The sequence below is a fragment of the Jaculus jaculus genome, chromosome 3 (assembly GCF_020740685.1).
Source record: "Jaculus jaculus isolate mJacJac1 chromosome 3, mJacJac1.mat.Y.cur, whole genome shotgun sequence".
In the NCBI taxonomy this organism is placed as follows: Eukaryota; Metazoa; Chordata; class Mammalia; order Rodentia; family Dipodidae; genus Jaculus; species Jaculus jaculus.
Window position 1 is genome coordinate 65,412,303 of NC_059104.1, and position 19,885 is coordinate 65,432,187.

General features: G+C 37.8%; 1 protein-coding gene across 2 annotated transcripts in view; it reads left to right on the forward strand.

The window, feature by feature from the left end:
• Cog3 (component of oligomeric golgi complex 3) overlaps positions 1-19,885 on the forward strand; it is a 73,592-nt gene that overhangs the window by 24,831 nt on the left and 28,876 nt on the right. For both annotated transcript variants that reach the window (XM_004665865.2, XM_045145425.1), the window contains 9 exons: positions 1,182-1,256; positions 2,331-2,423; positions 3,649-3,774; positions 8,616-8,696; positions 11,994-12,037; positions 13,209-13,335; positions 15,624-15,715; positions 17,738-17,877; positions 19,100-19,260. In XM_004665865.2, the coding sequence (XP_004665922.1) occupies positions 1,182-1,256; positions 2,331-2,423; positions 3,649-3,774; positions 8,616-8,696; positions 11,994-12,037; positions 13,209-13,335; positions 15,624-15,715; positions 17,738-17,877; positions 19,100-19,260 (939 nt within the window). The remainder of the gene's footprint in view (positions 1-1,181; positions 1,257-2,330; positions 2,424-3,648; positions 3,775-8,615; positions 8,697-11,993; positions 12,038-13,208; positions 13,336-15,623; positions 15,716-17,737; positions 17,878-19,099; positions 19,261-19,885) is intronic.

Sequence of the window (19,885 nt, forward strand, 5' to 3'; positions counted from 1 at the left end):
TAAGGTACAATTTCAAAGTGAATAGATGAGTGCTCTATTATTGTCATTATTCAGAAAAACAGTGCAATTGTACTAATGGTTGGACTTCTGAAAAGATAACTGATCTAAAGTAACACTTAAATTTATGACTTAGACTATTGATGCTACTATATTTATGTTAGAATTTTTTTTCCCTCTATGTATTTTTATGTGTTTTTAAAAAGCAAGCATTTTTTTTGTTTGTTTTTCAAGGTAGGTTCTTACTCTAGTCCAGGCTGATCTGGAATTCATGATGTATTCTCATGGTGACCTTGAACTCATGGCAATCCTCCTACCTCTGCCTCCCGAGTGCTGGGATTAAAGGTGTGTGCCACCACGCCCAGCTCTAAAAGGCAAGCATTTTTTTAAATACAAAATGTGAAATTTTTTCATGTGTGTGTGCACGTACATGTGTATAATATAGTGTGATGTGTATGTGTGTGTGCATGTGTGTGTTTTCTGCAGAGTCACTCACGTGTGGTGGCCATCACTCTTCTACCTGGTCTGGTTTTGACTGAAGCCTTTTTTTTTTTTTTTTTAACTAATTCTGGAGTTTGTGGGACCCCAACGATTCTTGGGTCTCTGCTTTGTAGGACTGGAGTTAAAGGCATGCATGGCCACATTCAGCTATTTTTTTTTAAAGATTTTTATTTATTTATTTGATTATTTGAGAGTGACAGAGAGAGAAAGAGGCAGATTGAGAGTGAGAGAGAGAATGGGCGCGCCAGGGCTTCCAGCCACTGCAAACGAACTCCAGACGCGTGCGCCCCCTTGTGCATCTGGCTAACGTGGGACCTGGGGAACCGAGCCTCGAACCGGGGTCCATAGGCTTCACAGGCAAGCGCTTAACTGCTATGCCATCTCTCCAGCCCACATTCAGCTAATTTATGTGAGATTTGGAGAACTTTTTCTGTCTCAGGTACCCTCAGACTTATGCTTGTGTAGACAGCACATTAACCACTGAGCCATCTTTCCAGTCCCATCCTGTGAAATTTATTATTACCTTTTAGTTCATAACTGTTGAAATATTTGAGTATTCTGAAATCTTATATCTGATTATAACTAAATGTATCATGCCCATTTATTGAATAAAAAATTTGACATAAGGGTGTTGATTCTTATATTCTCACAATAATTGATTTTTCTCTTTTAAAAAATCCAAGTCGGAACTTGTTGATCTGGCTGAAAACATTCAACAAAAACTTTCTTATTTTAACGAATTGGAAACTATTAACACAGTAAGTATTTCTTATGTTTTTGTAAAGTTAATGACATGTATTTTGTATTTCCCTATTTTAGTATGGTGTTCAAACTTTTTAAAGTTTGGCTGGAGTGATATTTTAACGTAATAGTTTGCTTACTGATATCAATTTCTGTTTGTAAAAAATGGAAATGTTAATGCCAGGTCAGAATTTTCCAACTGTGATTTGAGTAGTATTTCTTAAAATTGTTTTATTGAGGCTGGGTGTGGTGGCACATGCCTTTAATTCCAGCACTTGGGAGGCAGAGGTAGGAGGATTGCCATGAGCTCGAGGCCACCCTGAGGTTACATTGTGAATTCCAGGTCAGCCTGGGCTAGAGGGAGACCCTGCCTTGGGGAATAAAAAGAAGAAATGTTCACTGTTAAGTCTTACTGTGGTTATGCAACTGTGATATGGGTCAAAATGTTCCTTAACTAATTCTCAAGTTTGGTTTGAGGATGTATAGTCCTCAACATGTATTCCCATATCTCATACCAGTAGGCTTGCAGTGTCAATGATATTTCTACATGATCCTGACCTATAAATTAACAAAAACATTTATAAATCTTGTTACTAAATTATTAGTCACAATGTAGTTTAGTATAAAGACATAAAAATAAAATTGACAATGAGTTAGCCATGTAGTTGGAATTCTTTTATTAGAAAGCTACTTGTCTATCAAGACATGGAATAACTGGCTGGTAATATTTGACTTTCATTTTCTGTGCTAAGGATTGGACCTAGGGTCTTATGTGATGCATTCACTATTCACTGAACCATATATTCAGTCCAACATTTAACTTTCATGATTTCAAAATGTGACTGCTAAATATAGTGTGCTAGGTAATCCAGCCATAGGAACATTGCCAGTATTTGAAAGTAGAAAAATAGAAAAATCATGTTGAAAACACTAGAAAGTAATTGGTTTAGCATGAAAGTCTCTAACAAATTTTAAAAATCACTAAAATATCCTCAAATGCAGTCCATGTGTAATTTAAAGGGACCATGTGAATTCTAGCCATAATTTTCAATGTTTACCTTTATACATCTTTTTCCCCCCCTCACTTGAAGAAACTGAATTCACCTACATTGTCTGTGAACAGTGAAGGATTTATACCTATGCTGGCCAAGTTAGATGATTGTATAACGTATATTTCATCTCATGTAAGTCATGCTAATTTTGTATGTTCTAAAGAAGCCTTAGATTTCTTATCACATTACTTCTGCTGTGAAACTGATTTTTTTTATTTTTTTTTCTGAAGGGAAAATACAGTCAACTCCATGTATCCATGACCTTTTCGTTTATGGATTAAACCAACTGTGAATTGAAAAGACTTAGGGGAAAAGTTACATTTGTACTGAACATATACAGATACCTTTTTGTCATTATTCCCTAGACAATATAGCATAACAATTGTTTATATAGCATTCTCATTGTGTTAGTAATCTAGAGATGATTTACAATGATATGAGAGGATGTGCATAGGTTTTATACAAAGACTATACTATTTTATGTAAGCTATTTAAGTACCCATGGATTTTGGTGTCCTTGAGGGGTCCTCAAATCAATGCTGTCTGAGATACTGAGGGATAACTATATATATATATTTTTAACAGGTTTAAAGAACTGTAGTAAATTCTTTGTTATTGTTAGTAGTATAAACAGTACTGTCAGCTTCTGAGGATACACTGGAGTACAAAAGGTCTTGTCTGATTCAGTTTTTTTTTTTAAAAAAATTACGTTTATTTATTCGAGAGGGGATGGGGAGAGAATGGGCGCACCAGGGCCTTTAGCCATTGCAAATGAACTCCAGACATGTGCCACCATGTGCATCTGGTTTAGGTGGGTTCTGGGGAATCGAACCTGGGTCCTTAGGCTTTGCAGGCAAGCACCTTAACTGCTAAGGCATCTCTTCAGCCTCCTGCTTCAGTTTTATATTACCTAAAAGGATGACCCATTTTTAAGTTGTTTATATCTGGATGTACAAGATATATTTGGGGAAAATGAACTTTTACTTGGTGGAGAAATGCATAAAGGGACAAGTATTTTGACTTAATCCTTCTCTTGATCCTCTAAAGATTTCACTGCTGTGTTTATTTCCCGTAACTCCTATTCTTTTTCTAGTGTGGTCTTACAGGTTAGCCTCAATATTATACTGACAGTGCTTGTTTGCAAGCACAAATACTGATTGAGCCCCTACTTTGTGCTAGATATAGGGACTTGACTGTGGTGAAACCATTTACAATAGTCATCTTATGGTCTACAGAGACCTTTTTTAAAAAAAGCTTCATATATTGCTGTACATAAAGGACACCTTAGTTTTCATTACAAGCTTGCTTATTGCCAATATTTGTTTCTTCATTGTAAATTTTTGTCTTTGTTTTGCAGCCTAATTTTAAAGATTATCCTGTATACCTACTGAAGTTTAAACAGTGTCTTTCTAAAGCTTTGCACCTCATGAAGACATATACTGTGAATACACTACAAACCCTCACAAGTCAGTTACTAAAAAGGGTGAGTTAATTGAGCTCTATAACAGCTTTTTAAAAAGAATTTTTGATTCATTTATTTTTTACATGCTTTGTCTAAAAGTAATACTATGAAATTCAAAAGAATCTTATTTTCTTTATTTTTTTAAATTTTAATTTATTTATTTGAGAGTGACAGACAGAGAAAGAGGCAGAGAGAGAGAGAGAGAAAGAGAGAGAAAGAATGGGCATGCCAGGGCCTCCAGCCACTGTAAACAAACTCCAGACATGTGTGTCCCCTTGTGCATCTGGCTAACGTGGGTTCTGGGGAGTGGAGCCTCGAACCAGGGTCCTTAGGCTTCACAGGCAAGCGCTTAGCTGCTAAGCCATCTCTCCAGCCCAAGAATATTATTTTCAATTATATATATGTATATATATTCGTGTGTGTGTGTGTGTGTGTGTGTGTGTGTGTGTGTGTGTGTGTTTGAGGTAGGGTCTTGCCCTAGCCCAGGCTGACCTGGAATTCACTATGTAGTCTCAGGGTAGTCTCGAACTCCCAGCAGTTGTCCTACCTCCGCCTCCTGCCACTTTGTGCATCTGGCTTTACATGGGTACTAAAGAATTGAACCTAGGCTATCAGGCTTTGCAAGAAAGTGCCTTTAACTGCTGAGCAATCTCTTGAGGTAGGGTCTCTAGCCCAGGCTGACCTGGAAATCATTCTGTAGTCCCATGCTGGCCTTGAACTCACATCAAATAGTTTTTATTTTGGGGAGTGGGGGTTTGACCTGGATTTCACTATGTAGTATCTCAGGGTGGTGTTGAACTCATATGATCCTCTTACCTGTACCTCCTGAGTGCCACTATGCCCGGCCAAATAGTTTTTTTTGTTGCTGTTGTTTTTTGAGGTAGGGTCTCACTGTAGCTCAGGCTGACCTGGAATTCACTATGTACTGTCAGGGTGGCCTTGAACTCATGGCAATCCTCCTGCCTCTGCCTCCCAAGTGCTGCAATTAAAGGCATGTGCCATCACGCTTGGCTCCAAATAGTTTTTAATAACAGAAGAATCTAGTAGTATTTGATAAGCAATAAAGTATGAAATATTTATTTATTTATAAGTTATTTGTCAATTGAAATAGTCTTTTCTTTTTCATGAGACTATTGGAAGAAGATACACAAAAATAATAAAATTGATTCAGTCTGAATGTGGATAATTAAAAATTTTCAATTTTTCTTGTTTTTTTTTTTTAAATCTTTCTCTTTTGAAATGTGGTACTGGGGATTGAATCCAGGGCCTCACACATGCTAGGCAGGCCCTCTACAAACTGAACTATATTCTTAGCCCCTTGTTTTTGTTTTTTGAGGTAGAGTCTCGCTCTAGCCCCGGTTGACCTGGAATTCACTATGTAGCCTCAGGATGGCTTCAAACTCATAGTGATCCTTCTATCTTTGCTTCCCAAGTGCTGCTTAGCCTCAATTTTTTATCAACCGAAATTTGAGATGCTGGGGATTGAACTAAGGGCCTTGATACACTAGGTGAGAATACTACTACTGAGCTACATCAAATTAAAAAGAAATGTCTTAAAATTTTTTATTGTATATGTTCTTGTGTGTGTAGTGTGTTCCATAAGGACATTCATTTTCATCCATGTGTCTACTGTAGGTTGAGCACATTTCCTCTACCCTCCTTTTTCTCCCACCCCCTTTAGTCCCTTTGTTCCTGTGATAGTCTTCCTTCTACTTTATGATCTAGATAAAATCTAGAGCCCACAAATGAAATAAAAGATATTTCTCTTTCTGAAACTGGTTTAATTTGCTTAATACTGTTATCTCAAGTTGTATCTATTTTCCTGCAAGCAATGTAACTTCATTCTTCTAGTTCTAAATATTTTTCATTATTTTGTTTTGATTTTTAAAAATACTTTTGGCTTTTTGGCTTTTATAGCCAGACCTCTGAATTCATGGATATATATAGTCATGGGTATATATTGCAGTGCTGTAATTGAACCTAGCATCCTTAATATGTTAGGCAAGCACTTCTGCCACTGAGTAACGTCTTCAGCCTTGGGATTTTTGTGTGGCAAGCAGTTTCTCCACTGAGCCAACTCCCCAGCCCTAGTCCTTGGGGTTTTGAGACAAGGTCTTACTATGTAGCTCCAGGTGGCTTTAAACTTGTGATCCTCCTGCCTCTCTGTCCCGAATGATGGAATTATAGGCATGCACCGCTGTGCCTGGCTGCATGCATATTGTTATTGAGCATGTCCTAATGCTTAGTATTAGATTCGGACCTATATATAAAAAGCAGCTGGCAAGATCTTTGCCCTCAGCCTCATGGCACTTATATTTAGAAATAATAATCAGTAAGAAGGTGATGAAAAGGTAGTTATAAATTGTAGTAAATGCTAGGTAGAAAAGTAACATGATACTAAGTTAGAAAATAAGAGGTAGAGCCCGCTAAGATGGTTGGTGAACATATTTCTTCCCTAAGAAAACCATAAAGCCTATATTTTATTTTTAATTCATTTTTTCATAATTCTATATATGTGTGTGTGTATGTATATATATATATATACACACATATATATACATACATATATATATATGCATATATATATATATATATATATATATATAAATGTGTTGTGATCACACCCTCATGACCCTTATACACTCCTACTTCTGCTGAAATTCTTCCTATTCCCAACCAGTTCCATGTCTACCTCAATGTCTGTTTTTTCTTTTTTTTTTTTTTTGTTACCCATTGAGTTTAATTAAGGTTACTTGCATGAACATGGGTGGAGGGTTATTTACCGGAGCATGGGCAACTTAACCAGTGGCTACACCACTGAATAAAATATCTTCCCCTCCCCCAGCAACCATTTCTTATGATCCCCTTCACCATCCACGACGGAATGTTGACAGGGCCAGTCTTGTGCAGGTAACAACAACCATTGTGAATTCATGAGTGTAATGGCCATATCATGTCTGGAAGACATTGTTCACAGCACTCCTTCCTATCCTGTGGCTCTTACATTCTTTCTGCCCCTCTTCTGTGATGTTCCCTGAGCCTTGGAGGGGGTGATATAGACCTCCCATTTAGTGGTTGAGCACTTAACAGTCACTTATTTTTAGCATTTTGTTGAATTTTGAGTTTCCCCAATGCCCATTACAAAAAGAAGCCTCTCAGACCCACTCTGAGAGCAGCACTAGTCTATGAGCATAAACATGAATATTAGATGTTTAGCTAAAGAACAGTGGTAGCTTCCCTCCTAGGGCTTAAGTCCTCCCCAGCCACTGGCTTTTGATAAGGTTTTCAGTACCTTGCATGGATTCCATCCCATGGATTGGGCCTCAGATCCAATCAGAAAGTGGTTGGTTATGCTCATAACAGTCATGCCACTATTGTACCAGTGGGGACATCTTGCTTGGCTGGTTGGTTGTGTATCGTGCAGGGTCTCCTGCTGGATAGGACCATTGACTTTTCTCCCTCAGCAGCCTACATAGCTCTTGACGGCACTGTGAAAGCTAGGTTGCTGGTAGAAAGTTTCCAGCTCAGTTGCATCTTGATATCACTGTGTCTTGGAGCTGACACATTTGGTATTTTTAGAAATAAGACCTTACCATCTAGTTTTGGTAGATAGCCAAGAGCAGTGGTCTGTTTTGTTTTGGGGGCTTCCCTGGACCAACAACTCATTGGGAAGCATCTACCCTGGCACTAGAATGTTCCTTTAATAACCTATGGCTTCTGAGAGCAGCATTATCCACTGACAACAGTCTTCCATTCAAACTCTGTGTTTCAATTATATATTTTTTAAATGAGGTCATCTTTTTTTTGTTTTATTTATTTATTTATTTATTTATTTGAGAGCAACAGACAGAGAGAGAGGCAGATAGAGAGAGGGAGACAGAATGGGTGCATCAGGGCTTCCAGCCACTGCAAACGAACTCCAGATGTGTGCACACCCTTGTGCATCTGGCTAACATGGGTCCTGGGGAGTTGAGCCTCGATCCAGGGTCCTTAGGCTTCACAGGCAAGCACTTAACCGCGAAGCCATCTCTTCAGCCCTCAATTATATTTTTTAACTAGCTAATAAAGAAGTAGGTTTCCTTAAGGCTTTTCTATACATCTTTAGTTTTGGTCAGTTCTCCCTGCTCACTTTCTCCTTTCTTCCTACCCCCATCTTTGCTTAAACCTTTTAACCCCTTTCTGTTCATTTATCTTCATATAACGAGTTCTATTTCCCCTTCCCTGCACTTACCCCTTCTCCATTTTCATGATCTCTTTCTAGCTTCGTGATCTGTACTGACATTCACTCCATCTTAAACACGCAAATTAAATTTTTGAAACTAGGACTCACATGTGAGAGAGAACATGCAGTGTTTGTCTTTCTGAGTCTGGGTTACGAATACCATTCATTTTCCTGAAAATTTCACAATTCATTTTTCTTTATAGCTGAATAAAATTCCACTGTGTATAAGTACCACATCTTCATTATTCATTTATCAATTGATAGATATCTAGGCTGATTCTGTTTCCTTGCTCTTGTGAACAAAGCAACAGTAAACTTGGATGAGCAAGTATGTCAGTAGCAGGTTGAATAATTTGGTTAGCATCCTTACACTCAATAAGTAAGTTTAAATCTGGATTCAGGTCTGCTTATTGCCAAAATTCAAGTACATTAAATTATATGGGATCTAGATAGATGACAGCTTCATTAATTATTATTTTTTATTTGTAGCAGTAATATGTAATATCTCTTTGAGAATTTCTTCTCAGTTTTTGGTTTGTATGGCACAAAATGGCAGACATATGAAGTGGTTTGTGTCACAATTTTGAATAATTATTTGCTTGCTGATTACCTTTCTTCCCCATTCCCTATATTTTTTTAGGACCCTTCATCAATACCAAGTGCAGACAATGCCTTCACGCTATTTTATGTAAAATTTCGAGCTGCTGCCCCTAAAGTCAGGGTAAGTCTGTGTATACAAATAGAATTATTGTTAGGAATTTTTTTCAGCTCATCCTTTGGAAGTCCTTTTGTCTTTTAGGTCTTTCGCTTATCCCAGGGAGTGAAAGGAAGGCATTGTCCCTTCCACATTTTAGCAGTATATCCTGGAGATGTATTTGGGTCTACACAGCAGAAAAACTTAATCTAACTTTCTATGATGTACAGGAAATTTCTAGCTAAGGTGATAGCAGGTGGATGTGGGCTGGAGAGATGGCTCAGCAGTTAAGACACTAGCCTGCAAAGCCCAATGATCCAATTTTGATTCCCCAGTGCTCATGTAAAGCCACATGCAGAGGGTGGTGCATACATCTAGAGTCCATTGGCAGTGTGGTTGGAGGCCTTGGTGTACTCATTTTCTCTGTCTGTCTCTCTTCTATCTTTTTCTGCTTGCAAATAAATTAATAAAATATTTGTTTTAAAGCTTGGCTGTATTGTGAGTTTTGAGGATTGTAAGGGTATTTCATACAGAGAAAAGCAGTCTAGGGAAGGTCTAGGCATAAAAGACATGCATTTTGGGAGAACTACATGTAATTCATTCATAGCTGGAAGAGAGGCATAGTGGAGTGTGATGAGAAAGAAGACAGGCTAATTCAGGAAAAGTAGAAGACAAACGACTTGTCTTAAGCAGAGTTACCATTTCATAGATTAAGGGAAGCAATATAAGAGATGGATTATAGTAAAGAAGACTGGAGGTAAGGAGGGCTAACTGACTAGCATTTACTGCAGTGATTCGGGTGAGAAGTAGTTGCTGAACAAGGCATTGATAAGCTTATATGTGAGGCTGGGTGTATGCCTTGCTTCCTTAGGACTGTCTGGTATTCAAAGGAGGGCACCAAAGATTGTGCCTATTGATTGCTTTTGTTTATTAGCAGAAAACAATGGTAAAAAATTGATTAGGAAAGAAATAATAAGGATAAAGGACTTAGTGTGGTGGATAATTATGAAATGATGATCAGTAGCTTTACTACATACTGTTAGTAACAACTAGTATATATAATAACTAGTATATAACAATCAGTAATGGGGTCCCAGAACATGAAATACTCACCTAGCTCCAGGCATGGTGGCACATACCTTTAATCCCAGCACTTGGGAGGTAGAGGTGGGAATTTGAAGCAATGCTGAGGCTACATAGTGAGTTTCAGGGCAGCCTGGGCAAGAGAGAAACCCTACCTCAAATGCTGTCCCCCAAAATACTCATCTAGTAATAACTTTAATGGAAATATAAGGATAAAGAAAATGACAAAATTGGACAAAAAAATTGAAAGATTTAGTAGATTGTAAACCTGTCTTGTGCCTGGCTGGAGGGATTTAACTTAAAAAATCATTTCTTCTGTTTATTTTATTGGCTGCAATGTATTCTTGACAAAACTTACAGTGAGATTTCTTTAAATTGGCAAACAAGAAACTTTTACAAAATACAGTGTAATTGATTTAAGACTTCATTGACAGATCATTGACAGAAAATTCTGTAACTTTGTTTCAAATAAAAAAGATACATAATATTGGGGGAGAAAGTAAGCTTTTCACTGTATAGCATTATGAAAATACATTGTAGGGCTGGAGAGATGGTGCAGCGGTTCAGGCACTTGTGTGCAAAGCCTAAGCGCCTGGGTTTGATTCCTAAGCACGTGGTGGTTCATGTGTTTGGAGTTTGTTTGCAGTGGCTAGAGGCCCTGGCATGCCCACTCCCTCTCTCTGCCTCTTTTTCTCTCTCAAATAAGAAAATAACTATTTTAAAGAGAACGTATATTGTAACTCAACTGATACTAAATAGACTCCCTAAAGTAAAACCCAGAAGAAGTATTGGAAAAACTTACAGAGAAAAGGATTAAGAATGTAAAAATTAACATTTCTGAATTTTTTTGTTGCTGTTGTTTTGAGGTGAGGTCTCACTCTAGCCCAGGCTGACCTGAAATTCACTAAGTAGTTTCAGGTTGACCTCAAACTCATGGCAGTCTGCCTACCTCTGCCTCCTGAATGCTGGAATTCAAGGCATGTGTCACCACACTAGCCCCACATTTCTGAATTTTAAATAGGAAAAGCAGAGGCTAATTGGAATGTTTGTGAGAGGTATCTATTACAAAATGACCAGATTACTCTCAGAAAATGTAGAAAAAAAAAAAACAATAACAACAGTCAAGTCGACATTGTTTTTGGGTGGTCAGACGTTGACAAATTCAGTATAATTCTGCTTTTGAAGATTTGATGAGAAGTATGGGATGCCGATAGGGATGTAAATGGATTCCTTTCTAAACAGCGTCTTGGTCAAACATCAAAAGCCTATAAGATATCTCTCTCTTTTGACCTAGTGTGTTGGGTTGCCCACTTGGGAAGTAGTTACTCTGTTAATTTACTCTATAGGAAGTTGAGTCTCAGAGAAATGGACCAGCCAGCCTGGGTTTAAAAACTATGATGGAGCAGAACCCCTAGTTTCACTTTAGGCTTTTGACAAGTGGTTATAATGCTTTGAGAAGAACTTAGCTTAACAGTAGAAAAGTTGATTTGGGGTACATCTACTCATGGGATAAAATACACAGCTATTTCATATATGGTCTGTCTGCCTTTCTGTCAGTTTATCTGTTGAGACAGAGTCTTGGTATCATATATGTAGTCCAGGCTAGCCTCAGACTCCCTTGGTAGTCCAGGCTGGTCTGGAGCTCTTGGTGATCTTTTGAGTCGTGTTCTCCTGAGTGCTATGATTATAGCATGTGCCACCATACCTAGCTTCATGTAATGTTTTATATATATTATATATATCTTACTGAGTATTAGGCACCAAGTTTTTTCATGGTTTCCTTTGATATTTAAAATTATTTCTTGAAAAAAAATTACCTACTGATAAGCAACTTTATGGAATGTTATTTTTAAAAATTAGAACATAAAGCTAAATAAATAGTAAATTATAGTTTGCTTTTTTTTGAGGTAGGATCTTGTTGTAGCCTAGGATGACCTGGAATTCACCATGTAGTCTCAGGGTAGCCTCAAACTCCAGGCTGTCCTCCTACCTTTGCCTCCCAAGTGCTGGGATTAAAGAAAGGTGTATGTCACCACATCCAGCTAATTATAGTTTTTAAAAAGAAAAATGTACTAATGTCAAAAAATTTAAAAATATGCTGAAATCTTGTGTGATTTTTTTTATGGTTTTCAGTTTTTTCATATTTTTACTTGTTATGTGAGTGAAACTATTATAATCAGAAAGTAATGAAAAGTATCTTAAAACAGATGAATTTTTAATTTATTTTTCTTTATTCTGCAGACTCTTCTTGAGCAAATAGAACAGCGATCTGAAAAAATACCCGAGTGAGTACCCAGAAGTTCTTTGGTTTACAAACTACTGTCTTTTTGTAGTGGTGTTTCCAAACCTGGCTGAGCCCCTGCTAGCTCTGAGTGACTCCCTCAATGCAGTCTTAGGTCTGGTTTGGGAGCCAGGTCACAGACCCAACTTAGCAAGTTTACCACGGCGGCCATGTTTACCATAGTAGGGATTGCTTCTCATTTCAGACAGACCTGAGCTCTCTAATCGTTTTTTTTTTTTTTTAATTTATTTAATTTTTATTTTATTTATTTGAGAGAGAAAGAGGCAGACAGAGAGAATAGGCACAGTAGGGCCTCTAGCCACTGCAAACAAATTCCAGATGCATGTGCTATGCTGTGCATCTGGCTTACATGGGTCCTGGGGATCAATCCTGGTTCCATTGGCTTTGAAGGCAAGTGCTTTGACTGCTAAGCCGTCTCTCCAGCCCATCTCGAATCTTGAAAGAAAAATGTTTCCTTAAAAGACAAATCTTTGGGCTGGAGAGACGGCTTAGCAATTAAGCGCTTTCCTGTGAAGCCTAAGGACCCCAGTTCAAGGCTCGATTCGCCAGTACCCATGTAAGCCAGATGCACAAGGTGGCACATGCATATGGAGTTCTTCTGCAGTGGCTGGAGGCCCTGGTGTGCCTGTTCTCTCCCTCTCTCTCTCTCTCTCTCTCTGCATCTTTGTCCCTCTCAAGTAAATATATAAAAATATTTTTTAAAAAAGACAAATCTTCACTTCTGTTTTTTTTTTTTTTTTTTTAATTTCTGTATTCCTAAGCATTTAGTGGGGAAATGAGAGGTGAATATTAATAGCTTTTGAGGCATGGCAACCTATTCTGGAATTTAAGATCAGATGTAATTTATTCATTTCCAGTAAAATATTAATACCCAAATCTTATTTTTTTTATTAAGTAGAAACTTTCTTAATTTTTTTTTAGTTTAAAAATTATTACATAGTGATTCTGTACTATGACAGATTTCATAATGACATTTTCATTCAAATATATCATGAAGCTTGACCATATTTATTACCATTCATTACCCTTCCTTTCCCATTAGTCTCCTTTTACTTTCAGATCATGTTTTTATGTGAGTATAATATCTAGGATCCTACCACATTGGAGAGAAAACACAGTGTTTCCCGATCTCATTTTCACTCATTTTCTATCAGATACCAGCAACTGCTAAGTGATATCCACCAGTGTTATCTTGATCAGCGGGAGCTCCTCTTGGGCCCCAGTATTGCCTGTACTGTCACAGAGCTAACCAGCCAAAATAACAGAGATCATTGTGCCTTGGTAAGTTTCCACCCATTTTGGTTTGATGTTAAACATTGCTCTGTGCTATTTTGATACCCTACCTGATTTACCACCTTCATATGGTGCTGCTTTTTCAAATTTGGTTATGCCTTTGGTATTTTGTGAACAGTTGCCTCTAGGCTTATTTTTATTTTATTTTATTTTTCAAGGTAGGATCTCACTCTAGCCTAGGCTGACCAGGAATTCACTATGTAGTCTTAGGCTGACCTTGAGCTCAAGGTGATCCTCCTATACCTCCACTTCCCAAGTGTTGGGATTAAAGTCATGTATCACCATGCCCAGCTCTTTAATCTTATGGTACACAATTTATTTTTAAAAATTTTATTTATTTGAGAGAGAAAGATAGAAAGAGAGAGACAGTAGGTGTACCAGGGCATTTGGCCTCTGCAAATGAATTCCAGATACATGCGTCATCTTGTGCTTCTGGCTTCCGTGGGTCCTGGGCAATCACCTTTGTAGGTGAGTGCTTTAATCTCTAAGCCATCTCTCCAGCCCTTTATTCACTTAAAAAAAATTTTTTTTTGTTCATTTTTTATTTATTTGAAAGTGACAGACACAGAGAGAAAGGCAAATAGAGAGAGAGAGAGAATGGGTGCACCAGGGCCTCCAGCCACTGCAAATGAACTCCAGACGCGTGTGCCCCCTTGTGCATCTGGCTAATGTGGGTCTGGGGGAATTGAGCCTTGAACTGGGGTCCTTAGGCTTCACATGGAAAGAAACATGGACAATGGGTGGTGTTATAAATAAGAACCCACAATTGTTTAATCTCATAGCAACTTCTCATGGCTTTAGAAACCAAAATTGAACCTTCATTCTATTAACCCTGGAATGCCCAAGCCATGTAAAATCTACTTGTATTAAACAGTTGGGGACGCAAATAATACAGAAAAAAATGTCTGGTGAATGTGAAACATTATATAACTTTCACAACAGGAAAATACTGTTAATTCTTTCAAAAATATACAGTAGTGGTGCAACACAGGCAGTGCCCAATTCTGAGTTTTTAAAGTAACATATCAGTTGTCATTTTCCTTTCTTTACAAATATGCATTTAAAAAAATTATTAATTCCTTTATTCACTTAAAAAATTATTTATTTATTTATTTATTTGAGGAGGGGAGAAAGAGAGAATGGGCACGCCAGGGCATTCAGCCACTGCAAACAAACTCCAGATGCATGTGCCATGTGCATCTGGCTTACATGGGTCCTGGGGAATTGAACCTGGGTCCTTTGGCTTTGCAGGAAGTACCTTAACTACTAAGCCATAGCTCCAACCCCTATTCATTTTTTTAAACTTTTTTTGGGGGGGGACTTTCGAGGTAGGGTGTCACTCTAGCTCAGGCTGATCTGGAATTCACTATGTAGTCTCAGGGTGGCCTCGAACTCATGGTGATCCTCCTGCCTCTGCCTCCTGAGTGCTGGGATTAAAGGCATGCGCCAGTACACTGAGCACTAAACAATTTTATTTTTATGCATACTTGTGCATGTGTCAGCATGCAAAAGCCTCTTGCTGCTGCACACAAATGCCAGATACATACATCTCTAGCTTTATGTATATGCTGGGTAATTGAACCCTAGGCATGCAGGCTGTGTGAACAAGCACTTTTAACCACTGAGCATTTCCCTAGCCCCTTGATTCATTTTCGAGTTATGAAAGTTCACAAATAAGTATTCTTCTTGAAGGATGAAGTTTCATTGTTAGTAGGTGCATGTGAAAAATTAATTTTTAGCTGGTTTTCTTTATTGTTGTTTTGGGATTATCACTTTGTAACTGGAGCTGGTCTTGAACTCATTATCCTCTTGCTTCAGTCTCCTGAGGGCTGGAGTTATAGTTGTGTGTCACTGTGCTCAGACCTTAGTTTAATTTTTGATGTAGAATGCCTTTTTGTTTAGTGTAATTTTAAAGTTTCTAAAAAGTTTTTATTCATTTGAGTGAGAGAGGCAGATAGAGAAAGAGAGAATGGGCATGCCAGAGCCTTCAGCCATTGCAAACAAACTCCAGACTCATGTGTCACCTTGTGCATCTGGGGCACCTTAATTGCTAAGTCATCTATCTAGCCCTGTTTAGTGTAATTTTAATTCATACCATAGAAAAACATGTAAAGGTTTTAAAAAATACTCCCCATTTTAAATAGAAAAGTAATTTTATGCTCATTATGTTCAAAAGTTCAGACTATAAAGCACTAAAACAGAAATAAAAGCCCACCCTGGTTTGCATTAATCCATTGAAAGTGTTTGACTACAAGTGATGTATTTGTCCTTCACAGGTTCGCAGTGGCTGTGCCTTTATGGTCCATGTATGCCAGGATGAGCACCAACTTTACAATGAATTTTTCACAAAGCCAACACCAAAATTAGAGTAAGTGGAATATGGAATCTAGCTCTTGTGGATAAGATTTAATTTTCTGTTGACTACAGTTGGACTAGTAAATTATAAAAGCATTCTGTAATTAACTGCAGTTTTTGTAACTTTTTTGTATGTAAGCAGAATATTATTGAGTGTGACACTGATTGTTTTCTTGAAATAAGCCTGTAGTTCAAAGGCCAACATGCTTTCATATTTTTTGTTGTATGATTTTGGAGACATTTTAGATTTCTCCAAGAATTCCATATGGGGAACTAAGTTATGAGATCTAGATTCTTTCATTCCACTATAAGTGCAATAATTCCTTCTAGCTTAGAAATTCTATCATTCTAAGGAACAAGACTTAAAAATTTAGGTGTTTATCACCAAGCATGGTGGTGCATGTCTTCATTCCCAGCATTTGGGAGGCAGTGGTAGGAGGAGTGCTATGCTATAAGTTCTAGGGCAGCCTGAGACTACACAGTGAATTCCAGGTCAGCTTGGGCTAAAGCAAGACCCTACCTCAAACCACCCCAACCACCCCCCACCACCAAAATAAAAAGTTCAGGTGTTTAATCTGCCACTTCCTCTGTAGTGTTTCTTGGGTCCTGGTGGATGTGATAGAGATGATTCATTCAGTGCTAGGTACTAGGTACTTGACTTTCTCTTTCTTTCGTTCTGATGTGTCTTTGGTCTCCCTGGTATTAGCTGCCCTCTCACTGCTAGCCAGAGAATCTTTTCTATGGAGATGGCGGGGTAAACACTGAGAAGGCTCAAAAAAAAAAAAAAAAAAAAGAACAAGAGGCTCCTGAGAGCTAAATAATAGAGATGTGCAATACACCCTTCCAGGCTCAGGGAACATTGCAGAAGAAGACATGGAAAGAATGTAAGAACTAATAGAGTGAGAGGGCATAATGTGTCTTCCTGACCCAAAGCTGATTGGTATATTTATGATGCTACAGTACTTACCAGTGCCCCCCATTGAGGAAGTCTCTCAATGAAATGGGGGTTGGGGAGAGGGGACAAAAGAGGATAACCTGAAGAGAATATGACCAATTTGCAGTTTGTTTATATATTAAAGTCCCCAATAACAACTAGTTTTTAAAAATTTAGATTTTATCCAATAATTTTTTTTCCAAAGTCTTTTAGGTCTTTTGTTAGTTACTTCATTTCTTCATGGTGGCTGCTTTGACTCAAAATCTCCAAGGTTATAACTCATAATGAGGAGGAGAAAAATGCATTTATTCTTATTGGGGTGATCACTTGATGAAGTACTGTATATAGAAGAGTATGGTTGGCAATATGGAGAATATAGATAAGCTAAGTTTTTCTTTTCAAATGATTAAAGTTTCTCAAAATATTTGATACGTATCTAAAGTACTTTCAGTTTTATCTGTATGTATACATGTTAAATTAAATATATATTTCCTTGGGGAAAATACTATTTGATTTGTAGCAAAGAAGAGTATGAAAGATGATAAAGTTGGGCTGAAGGGATGGCTTAGCAGTTAAGGTGTTTGCCTGCAAAGCCAAAGGATGCAGGTTCAATTCCCCAGGACCCATGTTAGCCAGATGCACAAGGGGTGAATGCGTCTGGAGCTTGTTTGCAATGGCTGGAGGCCCTGGCGCACCCATTCTCTCTCTCTCTCTCTCTCTCTCTCTCCTCCTCCTCCTCTTTGTCAAATAAATAAATAAATAAAATTTAAAAACATCTTCTTTTAAAAAAAGATGATAAAGTCTACTGAAATAATTTTATTTTAAAAGTACATATATAAAATTATTGCTGAAATAATACAGGTTATGATGGGTTGACTTGTGTTGGGAACAGCTAATTTGAATTAACTGTCCCAAGTGACTGATTCCTAGCATTTAAAGCAAAAACAATACATATGTAATTACTACCATTCTGTAATGTTCCCAGATGCCATTTTCCAGTAAATATTTATTTCTTTTGTTTAGAAGAAATAAGTGAAGCTTTTAAACTATTAGAAACATCCTGAAAAGATTATGACTAATAACTTCATTCTTTCATTGTAGTGAGCTTTTGGAGAAGCTGTGTATGTCACTGTATGATGTCTTCAGGCCACTGATCATTCATGTCATTCACTTAGAGACTCTATCAGAACTCTGTGGAATTCTTAAAAATGAAGTGCTTGAAGATCACGTACAGAACAATGGTGAATAAGTAGAAGTAATCATTTAAAAGGAAGTTATGTTGTGGTTTAGTGAGTTTGAAGAAATTTAGATTCTTTCTCCTCCAGTGTACAGATATTTAATGGTTTTGAAGTTTAAAATTTGTTTTTTGCATTTGGTATTTGTGTGTGGGGGGGGCACATGTATGTGGGAATTAAATGTGTATGGGGGTGAAAGGTCAAAGTCAAATGGCTTCCTTAGTAAATGTCCACTTTATTTATTTATTCTTAAATTTTATTTGAGAGAAAGAGGCAGATAGGAGAGAGAGAGAGTGAGAGAGAGAAAGAGAATGTGCATGCCAGGGCATCCAGCTACTGCAAACAAATTCCAGACACATGCATCACCTTATACATCTGGCTTATGTGGGTCCTGGGGAATTGAACCTGGATCCTTTGGCTTTGCAGGCAAGCACCTTAACCTCTAAGCCATCTCTCTAGCCCTGTCCACTTTATTTTTTGATGTAGGGTCTCTCACTCAACCTGAAGCTTGAGGATTTGGCTAGGCTAGTGTTACAGTTACCTTCTCATTGCCGGGACAAAATAACCAAAAGCAGCTGTTGGGAGGAAAGGTTTTTTTATTTTCGCTTACAGTCTCAAGGAGAAGCTTCATGTTGGTAGGGAAAAGATGTTAGAATAGAGTTTGGACAACACTTTCTTGCCATAGCCAGTGGAAAACATTAGCAGGAGAGTGAGCCAGATTCTAGCAAGGGGGATCTGGTCACAACACTCCTGAGCCTACTCCTAACAACACACCTCCAGCAAGGCTCCACCTCCCAAATTGCCACTAGCCAGAACCGAAGCATTCAGAGCATAAGTTTATAGGGGACATCTGATTCAAACCACCACAGGTAGCTAGCTGCAGGCCTCAAACCACCCTTTCTTTGCTTCCTCAGCGCTATGATTATAGAAGCATGGTGCTATGCCTGGCTTTTCCATGAGTACTAGGGAGCAGAACTCACATTTGCATGCTTGTGTGGTAAATAAACCCTTTATTGACTGAGCCATCTTCCCTAAACTCATTCTAAGGTAATTGAGTCATATTAGGATAGAAAGAGTACAGCCTTAGTCTAAAACACAAGAGGTTCATATTGTTTCTGAACAGCTTAGTAATATCTCTATTTAGTTAAAAGAAAGGGTTGTCCTAAACCTAAAGAAATGAGTGACTGCATTTTTTTTTTTTTTTTTTGTTCTGCTTTGTTATTATTAGCTGAACAACTGGGGGCATTTGCAGCAGGAGTAAAGCAGATGCTAGAAGATGTACAAGAAAGGCTGGTGTACCGAACCCATATCTACATTCAGACAGACATCACAGGCTACAAACCAGCTCCTGGAGACCTGGCATACCCTGATAAGCTAGTCATGATGGAGGTAGGCATCTCTGTTTTTCCTCCAGTTTATCCCCACAAAGCTTTTGAATGTTTCACACCAGAATAATAGAACTTTTATTTTTAAATTCCCATTCAAAATATGAAGTCAGGATAAACTTGCCATAAACATCAAATCAAAAAACTAAAAAACTTGAATAATTTATTTGTCTTTATGTTTGATGAACATTCTGTTCAGTTTTTTCCCCTGTGCCTGGTTGTATGTATTCTCAATTTTTAAATTAAATGCCTTCTGCAGTTTTTCTCTTTCCTTTGTAAATGAGAGAGGAGAGAATTGATAGCATAGGAGCTACCACAGTTGATGATGATGGTGTAACCCTGGGTCATATTCACTCATGAAAACCCGTGAGACGGCTGAGGTTTATCTCATTGAATTTTTAGTACTAGTATTATATACCTTATTTTTTTTGAGTTTTGAACAGAGTTTAAGGACTGCCTAGGGTATTAATGTTAAAATAGAATTATTAGAACATAAGACTTTGAAAAAATTGTTTAAGAGAGAGGAAAAAAAAAGAGAATATGATTGGGAATGCCAGGGCCACTTGTCACTGCAGACGACCTCCAGACATAAGAGTACCATGTGCCTGTTGTTGTTGTTGTTCTTTTTT